This window comes from Myodes glareolus, chromosome 13 (genome assembly GCF_982192425.1).
Source record: "Myodes glareolus chromosome 13, mMyoGla1.1, whole genome shotgun sequence".
NCBI classification, from domain to species: domain Eukaryota; kingdom Metazoa; phylum Chordata; class Mammalia; order Rodentia; family Cricetidae; genus Myodes; species Myodes glareolus.
This window is the reverse complement of record NC_142038.1, coordinates 25,083,060-25,102,466: the sequence shown is the minus strand read 5'-3', so window position 1 is coordinate 25,102,466 and position 19,407 is coordinate 25,083,060. Positions and strand designations below refer to the sequence as shown.

Genomic DNA, 19,407 nt, shown 5'->3' with positions numbered 1-19,407 from the left:
GTCTGCTATGAATATTGTTACATTTTTACATATACTGTGCCTTAAGTCCTAACTCCTCCTGCCTCGTGATCCCAGGTGCTGGGCTTCTAAGAGTACATTGCCATGTCTACCCTAATCATTTGAAAAGGAAAAGCTATGTATTTACCAACACGGCACCTAGAGAACGTGATAGATATGAACTGCTATGATCATAATGCTTCTTAGTTTCTCAGCTGCCTTGTTATAGATAGACTCTCAGTCATGGGCCATCCAGTCAGGGAGTCAGTAGGCATTTGAAAATCGACAGTGACCTTTCTTAGGAAATCATTTCCCCATGTATTATCTTACCCAATCATGGCTACCTCTGGGGTTTGGAGTTCAGGAAGTCTTTGCTTTGCGTCTGATGATATTTGAAGGACTAAAATACAAGGCTTGGGAGGGGGCCATGAGAGAAATAAAAAGGTTGAACCAAGATCTGGGAGCCCAGTGTGTAACCTTCCAGAACCCAGGAGCTTTTCACAGTCCCTGAGAATCAGGACCCAGGGACACCCTGAGTTACTATGGCCCGTTGCAGCAAATACCAGGGAAAACGTGCAGAAGGCAGTACTTTCTCATTACAATAGGAGGATGAACAGTTCTAGAAAAAAATGGCCAAGCTAGCCTTTGAGAAGGACTAGTGAGGTAAGTATGGAGGGGAAGAACCTTTCCAGCGACAAGGCTGTCCAACTCCATGTGCTCAGGACCTCAAAATTATATGGGCTGTAGGGCTCACACTGTGAGTTTAACTTTAAAAGTAAACACTAGAGGGTTTCCTCCCTCCCTCCCTCCCTCTCTCTCTCTCTCTCTCTCTCTCTCTCTCTCTCTCTCTCTCTCTTTCTTCTTTCCTTCCTTCCTTTCCCCTCCCTCTTTCTTTCTTTCTTTCTTCCTTCCTTCCTTCCTTCCTTCCTTCCTTCCTTCCTTCCTTTCTTTCTTTCTTTCTTTCTTTCTCTCTCTCTCTCTCTCTCTCTCTCTTTCTTTCTTTCTTTCTTTTTTCCTTCTTATAAATTTAGTATCCAAATATCACCATGCACTTGGAATGTGTTATCCTCTTAATGCAATAGCCCCACTCTTTCGAGGATGCATTCCCATGCCTATTTAACAAAAAGGGGTGGGGGAACCGTTCCAAGTACAGGTGCTCTGCCCAGGGAAGAGCAAGGTCAGGATTCTAGATTCCTAAGCTGTGAAGCATTAGCATCACGCTCTGACTGTCGTATTTTTGAGACTGTGGGGCCCATGTAATTCTTGATAGAAGAGAAGAGAACTTATGGACAGAAGGTCACGACTTGTGGTCAAGGGTCTGCAGGTTAGCTGATGTCATAGCTGTGGACTCTGTTGAATGAGTTACATCGTCTGACCAACTGAAAGAAATTCTATCTGCCGCTGCAGCGCATAAGACATCTTCTCTGTAAAATCCTAAGAGAAATTCTTCCTGAGAGGTAGCAAAGGGAGAAAAAAAAATCTTGTCCACAGCATTTAATCTAAGCCTAAGGTTTGAACGATAAAGTGGGGAAGACGGTGGTCACTGGACTTAATAAACAGCCCTGATGAAGGTCCTGTAGCCAGTTAGAAGCTGTACCTGCAGGTGTCATGGCTGGTAGGGTACCCTGCTGCCTGAGGACTGGAGATTACACCATACTACGAGATCACAGTGTTGTGATCTGCAGTCCAGATAGACTTGTGGGGTCCACGTGGTTAGATCCCATTGACATATAAACTTATAGACTTCCATTTACCTGTGGAGAATGTAATTCATTTTTCTTTGGCTCCCATTGCTCATTTGTGTGATGAACACACACAAAAGCCTGGGACCTACAGACTAAGTCACTTAACCATAGGATTCTCCCTAAAATGCTATCAGTGTTTGTTTACAATTGTGTCCTCTGCCAAACTGCCAGTGAAACAATGCTATAGGACATGCTGACTGTTGTCACAAACAAAGAAGCACTAACAGCTTTGGGTCAAATCGACATTCCCTAGCATTAAAATAAAATATTCTACATTGATTTCTTTTTCTGCCACTCACTGGGCTCTTTTCACATGAAGTATTTTGTCAAAAAAAAAAAAATCCTGACATCACCTGAACCTTTACTTGCTGATTCGGATTGCTGGCCCTCATACCCATGGAATGCAAGCCGGCATTCCCAGCGATGCCAGCTGCAGCTGAAAACACTTGGATCTTCTAAGCAAAGCAAGAAAAGTTCAGGCTCCTAGCAGAGAAACACTTAATAATCCTTCACATCCTGAGTATGTTCTGCTCTTTTTACACCAGGAGAGAAAGAGGTGCAGCGTGGGACTTTATCTCCCCTTTCACACAAAGCCACTTAGCCACTACCCCTCAAAAGGACAAACAGCACAAACGACCCTGAACTTTTAAATGTTTGTCTTTTAAATTTTTTCTTGTTTGTCACAGAGTAAGCTTGCAAAGTTGGTGTCCCAGAGTTTGCTGCTTCTTTTGTTTACATGGCGTTAAGGCTAAAATAAACAAGGGCTTTCCTTGCATCAAACACAATTCATTTTCTAATCGTGATTTATCGAGCTAGCAGATAAAGGGTCACAGCACAAGTCATTGTGGGTTCATTTAATAGTGTTATTTTCATGAGGATGACCCAGGGATCTTTCCTGTTGCTTCCCTTGTTGCATTTTCAACTGTAATTTAGGGTTAGAAAAAGAAGTAGCAAAATGGAAACAGGAATTTGAGCAAAAGAGCCCAACTTTTCTAGTGAGTCTGTGAACAAGCTGGAAAAAGTTGAAGGGGTTGTGATAAGTTCCACAAAAGCAGGCGAAGGGGGACACCTTAGAGTGTACCTGGTGCTTTCCAAGAATGAAATGTTCACAAGAGAAGAGGATCAAAAAATGAAGGCATGCATTCTGATGATCCAGCTGGGAGAACAGAAGCAGTTAGTTCAGCCCACTTCCCTGTCCAGCACCCCCACCTATCTCAAAACCTGCTCTAGATAACTCAGACAAACGAGCAAGGGGCCAGGCCAATGTCATACACAGGCTGTTTTTAGCCCAACTTACTTTAGAGATGATCTTCCAAGGAAATGCAGTCCAAAGCTATGTTAGCAAATTATCAACACTGGCTTACAGTAGATGTCATCGCCGAGCACAGAGAAATGAATGCCTGTGCTTGGCGATGCACAGCTTGCTTATAAAGCTCCCTGATCATCACAGGCAGCGCTCTTAGGGTCTCCCACCTGCATCCTTGCCTTCTACTCAGGCCTTCTGCACAGAAGTGGTCCTGCACTCCCAGATTCCTAAGCTTGGTGATCTTCTCACAGGGAGATGCTGGGGCATCTCTGCACATTCCCCGCAAACATGGAGCTGGACTCGGTAGCAGCCCCATCCCTTTAGTTCTCCCACTGTTACTTCCTCTCTCAAGCAGAAGGTCCCTATTGATGATGAAGCCTCACAGGCTTCTCCATTTTCACAGGAAATTTCTGGAGCCAGGTTACCAGGTCTAATGGGACGCTCTACAAGTACCAGATCATTCCAAATGTTCTCTATCATTTTATACTCCGTTAAGATGATGCATTTTTGAAGCATTATTTTGATCATTATAAATATATTCATCACTGCCAAATCATGAGTCCTAACTTTGCTTTGGAAAACTTGGTCATGACCCCACGGTGCTCACACATGGAAGTGGCCTCTACCTCTCTCCCAACTGGATATCATATAAAACTTCCACACCAGCCCTGGTCTCTCCCACACATCCCAACCATCTCTTCTGTATTTTCTGCTCGGTAAAAGAACTGAGAATTTCCACCATAAACTGGAATAACCTAAAAGGGATCCAGCATTTGGGACCACAACATTTAATGACAGAGTAATGTAAAGAGGAACAGAATCTCCAAGCTGTGCTACTCATAGACATGAATTTCCACATAGCACATGCATGATGACAGCATTATAATTTTGTAGATTAACATAATTCTGACCCCAGACTACGGAAAGTTCTGGACTTTCCAGAAGGATTAAGCACTTCATAGTTCTGCAGAGGCTCTTTCTCAATCAAGAAGACCAGGGTTGCAGCTGCTCACCATGAGGCTGGCTTGGAGTAAAAGCTAAGTGATGCTCACCACAGCATCATTTATGACAGCAAAAATGAGGAACAACCTTCCTGGTCAAAGCTCAAGGATGGATCAAGACACAACAGCTGTGCCGCCAGCATGTTGCAGCCTACAAAGAGTCTATTTTAGGAGAATGTTACTTAACCAGGAAAATAACAAACACTAAGTATGGTATGCTATAAAACATATGGACAGGATTTAAAGTTTTTAAAAATTGTATTAATATGCATATAAAGAACACTGAACGATACGGGCTAAAAGTATCAGCAGAATTTATTTTGGAGAGTTAAAATTCCATTGCAAAAAGTATGTAATTTACTATTTATTTCATTTTTTTCAAATATCACCAACAAAGTTGTGTATCAAACGATGACAAAAACTTCAATTATTTTTTTTTCCGAAAATAAAGGTGATTACTACCAGACTGCCCACTTGAAGACTGAAAAGAAGACAAAAACTGCTTTCTGATTCCAGGATCAACTTATCTGGAAGAGTACCAGAGTATAAGTCCTCTTGGTTATAAAAAAAACCAGTGTCATGCAAAATGATATCTATCTATCATCTATCTATCATGTATCTATCTATCTGTCTGTCTGTATGTATGTATGTATCTCTCTATCATGTATCTATCTATCATATATCTATCATCCATCCACTCACTCACCTGTCCATCCCATCTGTCCATCCATCCATCCACCTGTTTGTCTGTCTATCATCTATCTATCTATCTATCTATCTATCTATCTATCTATCTATCTATTATCTATCTATCTATCTATCTATCTATCTATCATTGTTAGCCTCTAGTTAGATTTCTTCAATTAGATCCTATAATTTTAAGGTTAACAGCAACATATTGGAATGATTCTTAGGGGAAAACTAATGTCTTAAATTTCAATATCCAAAAGATACAATGTAACAACTCATGATCCTCAAGCTGGGAACAAACACTACTTCAAGGGAATTTACTGTTGCCAAGCTTTGGCCTTCTCATATGCTGATGAGCAATATAACTTGCTGCTGGTTGCTGTAAGAGCTGGGAATAACAGACCGATCTACAGAATATCTATAATAAAGCATAATTTTAATTCTGTGGCAGTTTAAACAAATAATCATGGCGCCCTTTGACACTACTATCATATTTGCCACAGAACAGCAAGGGCCAAGTCTAGTCTACCACCCATTCTGCTTCATGCACAACTTAATATGGTTTATACATTGTAAACTGTCAGAGAATCTCAAAAGAAAAATAATATATTTGGTGAAATATTAAAATAATACAAAATGGAAATGTCAATGTCCTGGTAGAACAATTTACTAGGACATGGTCCTATTGGTTCTTTAAGTCTAGTCTTGGCTGCTTCAGCAGAGGACAACTTCTCCATAGAACTATGGCAGAATTTATGACCTGCAAGGCACAAAGTGACTCTTTACAGACACCAAAGCTGCTGGGGACATAGATGTACTCTCATGATGGTTGGAAGTCATCTTTTTCCCACCATCAGCCTCCAGGTGGCAGAAAATAACCTAAGCTAGGAGGGAGGAAGGTTGCTGGCCCATGGAGGATGTTTACATTTCCAATTAAGTCATCCCCTAAAAAGCCAGCCCTTTCAACAGTACAGAGTAGTTTTATATATGTTCAATAAACCAAAAAATTAAATGCCCCAAAGAAACTGAAGGATTCATTTAGCTCACTGCTAATGTCTGTACTAAAGTTTAGCATTTATTCACCCCCACCCAAAACAAATATGCACTACGCACCATTAAAAAAACTCTTAAGTTTTAATGTGTCTATATTGCATAAATCTCTTATTAAACTGGATTACAGTTCTTAAATTTATAGATTAGTGCCATCAGTTGATCCAACTGGGTTTGTCATTACTGGAATGCATGTGTGCATGCTCATGTGTGTGCCTTTGCGTGCATGCTTCTGTGTGTGTGTATATGTATGTGTACATATGTGCATGCATATGTATGTTGCCAACTCTGTTTTAGCTGAACATAAATGGCATTAGGACTAATAAAATGTGTTAGTTCTATAGGGACACGAACTCAAACTAGCACGTTCTTTATACATGAATCAATGGATCTATACATTCTTCTTCATAATTACCACCATGGAGCAACCACACTGGGTTGCAGACCTCTGCCACCGAGATTGACATATTATCCAAGACAAGTTCCTCATTTCTCAATGAGAGAACAACACCCAAGGGTGTAGCAGAGAGAGGAATTTTGGTTCTTCCCACTCATGCTCTCAGACATCTTTTTGTGTTCTGTTTTCTTTCTGTGACTTTGAATTGTGAACTCTAGATAGACAAAGAACATATGAACAGACAACAGATGACTCCATACTGAGCATGCAAATAACGCTGGCTACTCCCTGTGTCTTTTTTCCTTAGTCTGTCGTTCTGGTTGCTAAGCCATCAAAACAAAAAATTTGTAATGCTTAAATTTCATCACAACACTTCATCCTTAAGTGTAGCTCCTAAAATAATGACAGCCTCATACACAAAAATAAAGAAATCAGCAATAAATCTAAGAAATTTGCCACATTTCTTATGTCCAGCAGCCACAAAGTCCCTCACTTAACCCCAATATCTTTGAGGGACCTACTGTTGGCTCAACATAGACATGCCCTGCACACATGTCTGGCTGTCCAGTTTTCTTTTAAAGCAACCTTGTCCTTGACACATTCTAAATATGATCATTTTAAACAAGATTAAGCTGATTTTTGGAGAGAGAATATAGAGAACTACATTTTGGGAATTTCTGGCAGTTTTAATCTCAGGCAATCCGAATCATTTCTGAGCTTTACGTAGCTTCTAGTTTGGAGATCGGGTCTCATCACTGGACACCATGACACTGTGTCCCTCCAACACTGCATGGAGCCAAGATGTAAAATCGCAAGGTCTCCTGGTGTTGGGAATACCAACACTGGTCCATTGATGAAGGTGTCAAGCACACTGTACATTGTTTCCCTTTGCAGCTGGAGACAGCGGTGAGGCAACAGGGCAGATGTCTTCACCCCTACAACACTTAAGGAAAGACTTCAGACTGTGGCCAGAATCAAACACTTCATTTGGAATGAGAAGGAGTGACTTTCAACTCCCTTCATTCCTTTGCTTTTCGTCAGCTGCCACTGTCCTGTAGCGAGGAGTTTCCCCTTTGAACTGTGAGTGGCCTAGAATTTTCCCCCAGACTTCTAAGTTCTTGAATTCCCGTTTTCCCAGACAGGAGATGGCATAATAACCATGTTCAATTCAGGCAAATAGTTATCTATTTCACATTCTCTAAAATCCTGGATTCCAGTATTTCTAGTTTTAGGTGTGCCTACGGTCAATTTGCTATTGTTTCGGATGCTCAGTTTGCCATGATATGTTTGACCCGTGAGAGCTCTGTCTAGCTAGATGCTGTAAAATGTTTTTGTGTTCTCGGCTCAGACCCTGTGTCCCTCCTGTCTGTTCCAGACAGCAGCCACTCCCGTCCCCAATGCCAGCAGCACCTTCATCCCAGTATACCCTTCCTTTCCTGCTAGACTGTGTTCTCAATAAAACTACAGGACTAGACTGCTTCCCGGCTGTGCCAAATCTTTGCTTAATGTACCAGCTGGCAGATTAACAAGGTATTACGGAGGCCGCAAGGGGTGGCAAAGAGTCGTGGCCTCGTTCCGACACAGTGATGGTTTCTCCTACCTTGCATAGTAGTCATTGGGTGGGACCGCTTCTTGGAAGAACTGAAACTGGTACAGATAAAGCCCAATCAGGTGCCCAGCAGTGAAGATTGCCAGCAGGACACAAAGGCAGCCGAACAGCAACGGGTCAAAAGTTCTGCACCAGGACCACCAGGTGCACAGACCCAGAAACACAAAGAAGTACACGGCTGAGGTCAAGGATGGCAGCATCATGCCTGAGGAGAAGAAAACACAACCATGACAAGGGAAAGGGGCAGGGTATTGCCTGCCAATCGGTGAGTGCACTGGCTGGAAATGATGTGAATTCCCTTTGTGGACTTTAGCTATTGATCAAGACTTAAACACCATTAACCAGAATCTGTCGACGTCATCAGATCCTAAATGCTCTACAATTTGTAGGAGGAAGCCACACATGGAGTGAGTAATGCTGTGAGCTCAGCTCAGGGCAGTGATGAGGAAGCCCTGGCTCAGATCCAAGCTGAGGAAACACCTCCGTTTCCGCACAACTGCATACGCACTTTGGTGTTTTCCTTTTCTAACTTGTCCTCCAAGTTCCAGGAATGTATGTACACTCACTCCATCCTTTCTCTCGAGCAGTTTGTTTTTTACCAAATTTTTTTACTAGTTAAAATTTTCTTTCACAGTTTCACACTTGTGCATATACACACTGGACCTCTCTCGCCTCAACCCTCTCCCCGCTCCCCACTGCTCTCCTCTTCCCTACACATTTCTGTCTCGCATTCATGTCTATTACTTTTTAAAGATTTATTTTGGTGTGTGTGTGTGTGTGTGTGTTCTTGTGTGTGTGTGCGTGCACATGCACACGGGTGTGTATATCCTCACATGCCTGTAGGTGTCTATTTCAGTTTTGTGTGTCTGTGTATGTGTCCTCATTCACATACCTGTAGATGTCTATCATAGTTTGTGTGTGTGTGTGTGTGTGTGTGTGTACGCGCGTGCACTAGTATATTTATGTGAGTCCTCACACACCTGCAGGTGTCTATTTTAGTTCTTGTGTTTGTGCATGTGCACGTGTGTATGTCCTCACTCGCACACTTATAAGTGTCAAAAGAAGTCAGAAGAAGGCATTTAATAGGTGGAACTGGAATTATAGGTGGTTGTGAGCCACCTCCACTTGATGTGGGTGCTAGGGTCCTAACTTGGATCCTCTGGAAGAGCAGCAAAGGCTTTTAACCACTAAACCATTTGTCCAGCCCCTGGATTTTGCTTTACGGTCCACTGAGTTTTAATTAGGGCTGTCTGCATGACCATGGCATTGGACTTTTTTCCAGCTAAGATTTATGAAAAAAAAAAACATTATATATTGTGGACACTATAGTCTCATTACAATTTTGTTCTACCTGATGAGGCAACTCATTTATATAAGGTATAAAGCAACTTTATCAGGGACTTTGAACAGACTTCTCAAATAAAATACTGAAGTTTATTTGTACAAAAATTCTACTTCCTTCTTGTTTTTCCCCTACTAAGGGGAAGTTACTTCACCTTTGTAACTTTAGTCTGAGCAAGTCCACTTTAAGAAGTTCCCAGATTGCTTTTGGTCGGACTGCCATTTTTACTGTTGATCCTACCTATCCAAGAGATCTACAGTAAAGCACTGGGCTCCTGCCACACCAGTCCAAAAGAAGGAGGAGCAATAATATGAGCAAAGGGGTCAAGACCGTGATGATGAAACCCACAGAAACTGCTGACTTGAGCTAGTGGGAGCTCACTGACTCTGGACTGATAGAGGAGGAACCCGCATAGGATCAAACTAAGCCCACTGAACGTGGGGGACAATTGTGAGGCTTGGGCAGTCTGTGGGGACACTGGCAGTGGGACCAGGATTTATCCCTAGTACTTGAACTGGCATCCACATTCTCTTTGGAGGGATACCTTGCTCAACTTAGATATAGTGGGAAGGGCTTTGGTCTTGCCTTGAAGTGAAGTGTTGGATTTTGTGACTCCCCATGGGAAGCCTTACCCTTTCTGAGGAGTGGATGGAGGGGTGTGGAGAAGGGTGGAGTGGGGGAAGGGGAGAAAGTGGGAATGGGGATAGCTAAGTAAAATGAGAAGAGATTGCATTAAAAATTCTTAATTAAAAAAGGGAACAAAAAGAAATGGCAGGGAAAAGAGTTCCCAGTGTGGTAGGCAGTGGGAGGGGAGGAGGGGAAAGTTGAGATAGCTCTGGATGACATTATTATGAACTAATCAGAATGTGGCCAACATTTAAAGGAAGTTACTGTCTGTGGAGGAAGATTGCAATCTAACTTAGGAAGAAAAACTGTATATCCTGGAGAGTTAAATTAAGATTTCAAATACTCCATGATATAAAGATACGGTTGGCCCTGTACACTCAAATAACTAATTGCCAACAGATCAGAGTTCAAAGTTTCTGGGAAGAGAAATAGCTCTTATTTTAATCTAAACATATAAAATGAGCTCACTTAGAAACGGAAAAGATGATTTGACAGAGATTAGCAGGGTTTTTTTTTTTTTTTGAAAGCCTCAAGACTAGAAACGAGCTGGAGCAATGAGGCTGAGTTGGTTTCCCAAGTGGCTGGCTTTACAAGGGTCTGGAATCCATTGTTTAGGTCTTTCCCTTTAATCCTGTCTTTCACTGTGCACATCCCGGCCTGTGACTATCTCAGGGTGAAGCCACGGTGGGGCACACTCACCCGAGGAGCCCAGCAGGATGGTCACCACGACCTTGCCTGCCGTGGTTATCATGTTGCCGATGAACTCCTTCAGCTTGGAGGCGACGGAGGCGAGCCTGCGGAACATTTTTAGTTTTGTGCTTTCTTCCAGCTCGCCCTCCATGCCTTCTTCTCCATCTAAGTCCTCCTCATAGATCAGTGCCTCCTCTGAATCCATCTTTTCTGCTCCAGCCTAAAGAAATGAAAAACAGAGAATGCAGGTCATACTTCTGGGGACCCATGGTTTCTAGTCTGTGGGTCGGTCACTGGGGTCGCTTCACCAATCAGAAAAATGACCAGCGCCCAGGTCTCTTGGTAGCAAGTCTCAGTCACTCCAATTTTCCCTGAAGGAGTATACAGATAATATCCCCAGTCTTGGGGTCCCAGTGACAATCTATACTTCTTACGTATATTCTGCCCCATGCTCCCTACCTGCAACCATTCTTTTACAAGTAGAAGAAAGCTACCAGGACCGTTAACAATCTTTGCTATGATCTATCTGGATTTTTCCCCCAGTTCTAGCCTTCTCTGTTGCTGGCTAGTTTTACAGAACCACAGAAGCAAACTAGGGCAGAGGTGGGGATGGGTGACGATCAGACCTCTGGCGTCTCTCTTCCTTCTCAAGTTTATCTTTGGTGGTCATCACAGGATTTCCTGACCAGGACAGTGGTCTTGGGTTGCTTGCCTAACAGTGTTGTGGCTTCCTGTCGGGTCTTTTAAGAGGCTGCTGTGCTAACTGGATCTTACAGAATTCAGTGCCTTGGTTTTGTCTCATTAGGGATGGAGGGAGAAGCAGACAGCAGAAAAAATACAAATCTCTGGGAACTATTTTTAACTAAGACTATAAAGGGGTGTTTTTAAAGACTAAATAAGGATTTATTTTTTTCTAATTAGAATCATTCTTTAAAGGGGTTGGGATTTTTTTTTTTTTTTAAGGAATCATACATAGACGCTATTCCCAAAGACAAAAAGGGTCTGGTCAAGATGAGGGACACTGCATTTGTCCCAGGTTGAAAGTTTGCACATATTTGCCCTGGATGATTGGAGCATCTGGCTAGGGGCCATAGAGACTCTCAGCCTGGTCTACACATCTGGGAAGACCAGTGAAATCCGGATTCTCTATTCATGCCACAGGCTCCTTCTTGAGCTGCTCGGTTCAGACATTCACAGCACTCATTTGAGGCTGTGGTTTTTAGTAGACTAAATTCACTGAGAAAGGACTGAGGGGCTGGTGCCAAGGGAAGAACATTCTGAGAGGCTTGGGGGATGCAAAGACATTTTGCTAGCAAGAAGCGGACAGAGCAAAAGGGACTTGGGTTATCCGTTTAGTAAAATAAAAGCTGGAAGGTAATCCTCCACCTAATCTAATCTAACAGTTCATTCCTACTCACACCCAGGAACACTGCATACACAAGCATACACCTCCCAAACAACCATTTGTGTGCCTATGCACACACACATATGCACTTGTATGTTCAAGTCCATTCCCATGCACAGCCATGTATATATCCATGCAGATATACACACATGCCCATGACATACATATGCACTTAAACATATGTACACACACTAACACATCCCCAAACTCAAACATACACACCACTCTCCCCGACAGGATTAGCCCTGGGCTGACTAAAGTAAACTAGGTTCTTCGCAATTCATCATGACCTCCCCATGAGTTAACAGTCAGATTGGTAACTGTTGAATGTGCAGTCATTTGTCTGCCGTTATCCTTTGAACAGCTGTCCGTGGAGCCCTGACATTTGGTGGGGAAGATGTGCACAGGCCCTGAGCACACCCTTGGCAGCTTTTATATAAAGGACTTGAGCAAGTGCAAATTTGGGGATCTTCAAGGCTCCTAGATCAGACCTCTCTTAGAGGCTAATAGACGAGTGTATTTACATTTTTCCTGGGGTGGAAAAAGGAGCTTACACTTACTCATTAACAAGGTTCATTCATTCAAGACCCGGTGTGTCTGAGAGGTCTAGTGGGAGACTCAGTAATACACACAGAAGCTAGTAAACCAACGAGTAAGCTAAATATCCCATAATAAGGGCTCTTCAGAGAGGTCAAGTGGGATGCAGCTGTGACTGAAGGGGGTGGCTATGGTAGATTTTGAGGTCACGGAGACCCTCTCCAAAGAGAAGACATTTAGACTAAGATCTAAATGTCACAGAGTCACCAGCCATGGGAAAGTCCCGGGAAAGAGCATCCTGGGCAGAAGGAAGAACCCTTCAAAGGCTCCATGCAGGGAAGGAGAGAGTGACAGGAATCAAGTGTCCCCAAGCCAGGGGCTCTTTCCTCCCCTTTGCATTCTCAATAGATGACTTTGCATCCTAGATGGACTGTCTGCAAACCTCATGGGATCTCCCAGAGCACCTCTCTGCAGCCTGCCCATGTGTGACACGCCCACTCTTTTCTCTTCCTGTACCAGCCATGGTGACCCATCTGCTTGGCCAGTGGTTCTCTTTGGGACCTCACAACACAATGCACTCCATGGTTTTCAGTTCACCATCAACAAACTAATCTGTCCTCTGTCTAGTCTTAGAATGATGCATCCCTTCCCCCGGTGAAGCTCTTGGTAAGATTTAGCCAAACTCCATTCAGCTTCTTCATACATAATTCCTCTTTAATTGGCTCTAACTGAAATTTGTCATCTCATGCATCTCTCTAAATAAGGAATATGGCACAGTATCTTTTACAGAGTAATTCCGGTGGTTGCCTGGGAATACATGATTGGAACTTAGGAAGTCTAAGAGATAAAGTTGACTTTGAGTTTGTCTTGTTGCGTGAGTGGCTGCCCATGGCGCAGGCACAGAACTCATTGGTAAATATGCAGGGGGTTGGGGGGGTTGGGAAGAGGGGGAGGCAGCCTAGTTTGTTTATTTTAATGAAGGGAGGGGACAGCTAGGAAGAAAGCAATTTTTCTTCAGGTCACCTTCCCCCATTTTCAAGTTCGGCGCCAAGATGCTAAGCAGGCAGCTAGCACAAGTTGAAAGTGAATGTGGGAACTGGGAAGGTCAATCTGGGGTCACTGGCACCCGACTGAAGGATTCCCTAGGAACAATTCAGAGATAGCTCATCTTTCAGACGGACGCTGCCCACCTAGGCCTGTCTTTCCATTCATATTGATATGGTTGGCCTAGGAGCACGCACGCCCTACAGGGAACAGCTGGGGAACCAGAATCCACAGATTCTCTTTATCTTGTTTCCTTGTGGCTATACAATCTCCAGGCTATGGGGCCTCTTTCCTACCACAGCAGGTCTGGCTTTCAAGGTAGTCCTTCTTCTTACTCCTCGCTCTGCAAGAAGAACCCATCATGATGTGCAGATAGAAGAAGATTCCACCTCTGCTGATCACAGGAAAGCCGTTTCCCTCTGGACACCAGGGGAGCAGCGCCCTCACTGCCACCACCACCTCAACGACTCTTCCCTATCCCCGTGGAAGGAAGTATGTGGCAAAAATCTTGCTACACTTGGAGAAGTAAAAACATGTGTAGGGAACTCCTGAGTAACAGGAAGAAACACATTCAACACTTGCATGACAGATGACTCATTATTTTTATTAGAGAATCGCTACAGATGTTGATTAAATTAGAGCATTCTCTGCTCACAAGCTTTGGTTGGGTCACACAAATGCCTTCTCTTGACCTCTCAGAGATAAGAAGGGATCCCAGGGCTTTAAGGGCATGTCATCGCACTTCGTGGCTCTAGATGCTCTAAGTGTTTTTACACCAGTTTCTCTGATACCCTCAGAGGTAATTGTATCTCAAGCCTGCCCAGCGGAGAGCAGGTGGGTCTGTGTCTGTGAGTCCCATCATCCCATTCATGCAGACAGGGTCAGAACTGCTGCCACTAGTCACCTTAGGTGGCACATTAACAGGCCCTTGCCCCATCGAGAATTCCTCTGCTGACGTATAAGCGCTGGAATTTGGCAGGAGTAGAGAATTAGACTTACTAACAAGCAGCCTTGCTTGCTGAAGAAATCTGGCACCTTACAGTGTAGTGGCATTTCATTTGTATTTTAATAAATAAAGCTTGCCCGATGATCAGAAAAGTAAAACAGCCACACTGGCCAGCCTTATAGACCAGGCAGCAACGACACACACCTTTAATCCCAGGAGCCATACTAGCTTGCCATAGAAACCAGGCGGTAATGGTGCATACCCTTAATCCCAGAACTAGAGAGGATTACAAATGGGGAGGAGACAGCTCTCAGTCCCAGTCTCATTCTGAAGTTTCCTGGAGGCAGGATCACCAGTTTTGGACTGAGGTTGAGGTAAGAGCCAGTGTCTGGCTGCTTAGCTTTACTGGTCTTCAGATTGAGCCCCAATATCTGTCTCTGAGTTTTTATTAATCATGCAGGATTAATCATGCAGGACTCTTCATTACAGGAACATGACTTGAACTCCATCTTGAAGCAAATAAGGCGCAGCTGGAAACAAAGATTTAACTCCCATGATTCCTAAACCACCTCAGAAGCCAAGCATCAGGCAGACGAACCTTTCACAGTATAAAATGTCCAGTAAAATTGCGTGTGAAATTATGTCTTCTGTGGATATAAACTTGTTTAGACTTTTACGTCCTTCACTCTGCCTCTTTAGAAGATGTTGATCTTGACAGGAAGTCCTTTTCCCCTGTGACTTTAGGGATGGACTTCCAGGACACTGTGCTCACTGGAGCATGTCGGTCTAGAAAGACCAATGTGACAAGATATCACTTGCTTATGGATTCTAAAAGCCAAGCTTCAGAGTGGAGAGTGAGGCTGTCGGTGGCCAGAGGCTGGCCAGATGGACAGGTGTAGGAACGTCAGAGGGTGGAAGGTTCCCATCAACAAGAAAGGGTTTGGGGATCTACAGCACATCAGAGTATCCGTAGTACTAACTGATACTTCTTTTAAACTAGCTAAAGGAGGAATTAAAGTGTCCTCAACACAAAGACGTAGTCATAGTAATAGATGTATCAATTATATCATTTGATGATCCTACGACGTATCCATATACTGAAACACCACATTGTGCCCCATAAATAACTGCAAATATTGTATGTAAATTCCAAACAAAGGATAACAGTACTACTGAAAAGAAAAAGCTGCTGATTTTAGATGTAGATACAGCATGTTAGGGTGTGTCTGTGGACACCGTCTCCTCCCAGGACATTTGGTGTCTGCACCTGAGGTGGCATGTCTCACAGGCTGTCCTTTCTTACCAATTTTGACAAAGACACACAAATACTTTTGATAGAACCTGAGCATCTGTATTTCTTCCCCTCAACACCATATCCTTCCATCTAAGGGCATAAAGCCCAAGACTATCTGGAGAACAAGCTCCAACTCAGACTCACTGAGTTAGAATCTGGAAGTTTCTGGCAGGGGTGGTCAGAGACTTTTTCATAGTAATTCTAGGCGGCCATCTTGGCTCCATATTCTGGCTGCTTGGAGGCTGGTGGCAAGGGTGTTCTACAGTGCAAATCCATTTAAAGATTCCATTCTCTGCAAAATACATTGAGAGATGTGTCTCTGGGGTTCCACTGAAGCCTTAGACCTCAAACCTGAGGTTCTATTGCAGCTGAACCCCTTTATTTTCTCTGTGGTGAAAGTGCGCTTTCATAGGCATTTCCATGGATGTCTATCAAAGTCACAAGAAGTAAGTCCAAAGGTCTGAGAGCCCAAGGGAATGTTTTCTAAAAAGTACCCCTTGTTTATGCATTGTTTACTTTTCAAAGTTAACAGTTTATCTTAACGAAATGGCTTCTTCTCACAGAAGAGTCCACAGATGGGAGGGGAAAGTGCTGTGGCTCATCACAGAGGACAGACAACCTCTGCTGGGATGGCGGAGAGAGGCAAGGGCAGAGTGGCTAGTGTGCCGTCACGTACGCTACGTCAGGCTAACGGGGCAACACTGCAAATAAAGCTGTTTATTCTGTGGCTGGCTTTGCTTTGGGAGCATCATTTTCCCACTTGGTAAGAGCAGCGTAAGTCTCATATCTTATCTGGAAAGGGAGTGCAGTTGCTGCCTGCGACCCCCTCCAAAGAACAAGAGTACAACTGAGGTGCAGGACAGGGGCTGTCAGGTAGCAGAAGCTCAGTAGGAGTCTACAGATATCTCTGTACCTGAGACGCGGTACCTTTGGGAACATTTCTGACACAGGGAGAGAAACTGCCAAGTTTAACCTGGAAACGGGCTTTAAGAGGTACCTAACATCATTTGAAAGAGAAATGAACATGGAGATGAACTAAATTAGATTGGCCACTTAAAAGAATTTTTCTTTATGAAATCACTTACTAGAGCACCATAAAACCAAACCAGTCTTTAGGTATGTGGGGCAGGCATCCTTCCACATACACCGTGAGAACCACTTGGTGTATCTTTGGTGTCAGGCATTATTACTGGCGGCCTTGCCTATTCCCTCTCCTGGGGATCTGCTAAGCACGGTCTTGGAACCCATACAACAATGTGTGGTCTAAAGTGAAAACCAAGTAGGCATCTTTTGGTCTTAGTTATGAATGTGTCACAAGGTCAAGCAGGGCTAGGTCTGCTTTGGAGCCAACAGATTTCCTTTATTCCCCTTCTGTATGCACACACACACACACACACACACACACACACACACACACACACACATCTCCATCCTTAGTGCCTCCACCCATCCACCTATCTATCCATTCCATATTCTACCAAGCACCCTGTTACCATGTGCAGTATTAAATGTGGGATGGGATACAAAAGAGAACCTGTTATGTGATACTCAGTTGTGCACGTGTGTGTTGGGGGAACCAGATAAATAAAGCTTCATAAAATTGGAATGTAAGATCCTGAGGGTAAGAAGAGGAAAGAGGATTCGCTGCCTGAGACATCTATAGACATGATTAGAAAGAGAGCCAGTTCTTGAGAAACTAAGCAGAAAACAAAAGCCAATGCTTGTTAGATAATGTTCATACAGCATGCAGGCACACAGTAAAGAGGATGATAGGCAAATGTGACTCTGGACAAGCATCTTCATCTTCAGCCCCAGCAGAGCAATTATTCAAGACAGACTGTTTGCATCTAGGTCCAGTCTACCATAAGTCAAAGCCCTAAGTACAGAAAGACACAAGTCTGCCACAAACCAGTTCTGGCCCCAGGCTCACCCTGGGTGCTTGGCTCCTGCTACCTTACCCTCAGGGCCACTCTGTCCCAAGCTTCTGTGTGAGCATTGCCACGCACTGAGGCTCAGAGGACTGGGAGTTTCCCAAATTCCTGACTGTGACCTTCAGGAGCTTATGAGCCCCTAGGAATGGCAGGCAGCGTTGTGTGTCTGGGACAGCTCAGACAAGACATTTCTCTTACTACAAGTCGCCAGGCGTGGGGTTTGCAGGTGCCTGGGCAGCTGCCCAACTTCTTGCCACTCTGAACAGTTCCATGTGGCAAATGTCTGCTAGAAAACCCAGGGCCTAGGAAATTTAAAGCCAGTGACTTTGGATTAAATCTCGGGTTAGAAATGAGCGAATGCCAAGTGTCTAATTAGAAGGTGCGAGGAGAATGATTGATTTCCCCTGCTCTTTGTTTCTTGCCCTGAAAAAGGAAAAGAATGAACCAGACTGCACAGCCTTCTGGTGAAGGCACAGCTCAGGTGAGCATTCTGTCTGCCAGAATGCTAGTGCCAAGGTAGCCCGAGGAATGATGGGTGCTAGAAAGCCAAGGGCAAAATTTGAGCTTAGGAATGGATTTACAAAACACATTAGCAGCAGCTAAGAGATATAGCCTCGATTCTCAGCTTTTACTAGGATATAATTTCTTCTTTCCTTCCATCTTTTTTTCCTTCCTTCTTTCCCTCCTGGTTTTTTTTTTCTTTTGTTTTTGAGACAAGTTCTCATGTAGCTGAGAGGACCTTGAACCCCTCCTGACCCTCCTAAATGCTGGGATTTCAGGCATGCACCGCCACACATGCCTGGCTGTAATAGTCATTTATACTTTACACATTTTATTGATTGAACATGCCTCTTGACACAGGCCAAATTATGATTGTATTTTCTGTTGGAAAAAAAAGTTTCTGTCAAAGCGTTATTTGAAAAAAATTAATTGCTTAAAAGTAAGATCTCAAACCTCATAAAATATGGAGAAACAGTTCCAAGTATAGAAATAAGCAGGTGGGTGCACTTTAGTGATGCCGTGTGCCGTCTCCTTGCAGAGATAAGCTTTTCTAGACAATTCGCTTTTCATGACTAAACTCTTATTTATTTTTAAGATTCCAGAGTGAGAATCTTTCTCCAAGGGATGATTAAAAATCCTGAATAAATTCTGAATAAAAGTGAACACACAAACAAGACCTCAGACACCCTGCCCCTCCCCCAACACACACATCGGGAGCCTTTAAAAACCTCTAACACAATGCTTGTGCATAGCAAATATCAGCCTCATCAGTGGATCAAAGAAGGCCTAACTGCTGGAAACAGGGCTGCATTTGAAAAGGAATTCTCCCTGGCAACAGGGTGCCCTATCTCCACAGGGGAAAATAAGGAAGAAACATAGTCAGGACTAAACATCCTAGTGCAAAAGCCAAGCTTTGGAGGTAGCAGAAAGCATGCAGGGCCCTTCAGAAGTGAAATAAATTCTTCTGCTTCCTTTTGCTATGAGTTCCAATTCCTCTCAAACTGACTCCAGACTGTCAAGTCAGAAGTATTTCCCTGATGGTGACTCCTCCAGGATTCACTCAGCGCCCTTCCCCTGGCCTACCCACTTGGTTGGAGAGAAGGGCACTAAAATCTGAATTAGTGCCAAACAAATTCAACTGAAAGAGAAAAGAGCCCCTAATACCTGATATTTGCCGTTGTTCTCAAAGCTCAGAATCAGAGCTCTTTGGGATACCAGCCTGGTTATCTTGTGTTGTCTTTGAACAAAAGGGATTAACCATGTAGATGCCTTGTATGCCTGTTCAAATCAATTTC

General features: G+C 43.6%; 1 protein-coding gene across 7 annotated transcripts in view; it reads right to left on the bottom strand.

Annotated features, from left to right (window-relative positions):
* Nucleotides 1-19,407, bottom strand: part of Piezo2 (piezo type mechanosensitive ion channel component 2) — a 373,285-nt gene that overhangs the window by 131,097 nt on the left and 222,781 nt on the right. For all 7 annotated transcript variants that reach the window (XM_087896005.1, XM_087895998.1, XM_087896002.1 and 4 more), the window contains 2 exons: nucleotides 10,464-10,674; nucleotides 7,787-8,000 (listed from right to left, as the gene is read on the bottom strand). In XM_087896005.1, coding sequence (XP_087752131.1) covers nucleotides 7,787-8,000; nucleotides 10,464-10,674 — 425 coding nt within the window. The remainder of the gene's footprint in view (nucleotides 1-7,786; nucleotides 8,001-10,463; nucleotides 10,675-19,407) is intronic.